This window comes from Nothoprocta perdicaria, unplaced genomic scaffold (genome assembly GCF_003342845.1).
Source record: "Nothoprocta perdicaria isolate Ctin4 unplaced genomic scaffold, notPer1 scaffold_121, whole genome shotgun sequence".
In the NCBI taxonomy this organism is placed as follows: domain Eukaryota; kingdom Metazoa; phylum Chordata; class Aves; order Tinamiformes; family Tinamidae; genus Nothoprocta; species Nothoprocta perdicaria.
In genome coordinates, this window is record NW_020454328.1 from 1,300,222 (window position 1) to 1,301,576 (window position 1,355).

General features: G+C 73.9%; 1 protein-coding gene across 1 annotated transcript in view; it reads right to left on the reverse strand.

Moving 5' to 3' along the window:
* Positions 1-955: 955 nt before the first annotated feature.
* The window catches only part of CACNB1 (calcium voltage-gated channel auxiliary subunit beta 1), a 9,299-nt gene continuing 8,899 nt past the window's right edge, over positions 956-1,355 (reverse strand). Inside the window, exon 13 of the mRNA XM_026054404.1 lies at positions 956-1,240. Coding sequence (XP_025910189.1) covers positions 956-1,240 — 285 coding nt within the window. The remainder of the gene's footprint in view (positions 1,241-1,355) is intronic.

Sequence of the window (1,355 nt, forward strand, 5' to 3'; positions counted from 1 at the left end):
GCTGCGGGGCGCGGGACGGGCTGCACGGCGCCAGCGGCGGCCCCCGCGCCGGGGGTCGCAGCGACAGACAACACAGGACACACGTGTCCCCCCCGCTGCCTCCTGCCCTGGCTGATGCCCCGGGGGGCTGGCGGGTGTCACCCCGTCCTGCCCAGGTCCCCGGAGCAGCAGCCACCTCTGGCCCAGCACCTGGAGGGCCCCAAGTCCCCGCTGCCACGTGCGATCCCGGGGGGCACTGGGATGGGCAGCCTCCCGCCCCGGGAAGTGCCGCTCTGGGGACAAGGAGTGACCCCGATCCTGGGGGGACCCCCCCCTGCGATGGGGAGCAGGTGGCCAGGGGTGGCCCTGTCCCAGGGATGGCCCCGGGCTCGTGGGGACGGATCCGCTGGAGCCGGGAGCAAGTAGCCAGGGCGATCCCAGGGACAGCCCTGGAGCCTGGGACAGAGTGCGGGTCCCTGGGGTGGTCCCAGTGCCAAGAGGGTGCAGGTTCCTGTGGGACCCCAAGCCCAGGGCTGGCCCTGACCACTGGGACAGGCTGCAGATCCCCAGGGTGGCCCCAAAGCTGGGGAGCTGCAGGCGCCAGGGATGGCCCCAAAACAGGGCTCTACACCTCTCCAGAGAGCCCCGAACCCTGAGGAGCTGCAGGTCCCTGCGGTGGCTGCAGACCCCTGGGAGCTGCAGGTCCTCAGGATGCCCCTACACCTCAGGGAGCTGCACGTCCCCAGGATGTCCCTAAATCCCTGGGAGCTGCAGGTCCCTGGGGTGCCCCGTCCTTGGGGCAGGTGCCAGACCAAGGGCAGCCCAGCACCCCAGGGAGCAGCAGCTTTGGGGTGCCCCCCCCCCGGGGCTGCAGCTCCCTGGGGCAGCCCCCCTCCCAGGGAGCCTCATTTTGGGGCCACCCGCCGGCCGCGGCRCCGGAGCGGGGCGCAGAGGACGGGACGGGGCGGGTTGGGGGTCACAGCGCGTGCTCCTCCAGCGCGCCGGGGGCGCCGGGCTCGCCGCCGCCGCGCGCCCACAGGCCCAGGTTGCGGCGCAGCGAGGTGAGCACCTGTACCTGGAGGTTGGAGATGGGCGCGGGGCTGGCGGCCAGCGCCGCCGTGGCCATGGTGCGGCTGAGCAGCGGGTTGGGCGGCGTGCTGCTCGGCGGGTGCGTCGCCTTCCAGTAGGCCTCCAGGTACTCGGCCAGGTGCTCGCACGCGTCCTCCAGCTGGTTCTCGTCCAGGATGATGTCGAACATCTCCTGGGGGCGGCGGGGGGGACGGGACATGGGGTATGGGGCGGCAGCGCGGCCGCTGCCCAGCGCTGCAGGGCTCGGCAGGGAGGGGGCGGTGGGCGGGGCCTGGAGGGGAGGGGCC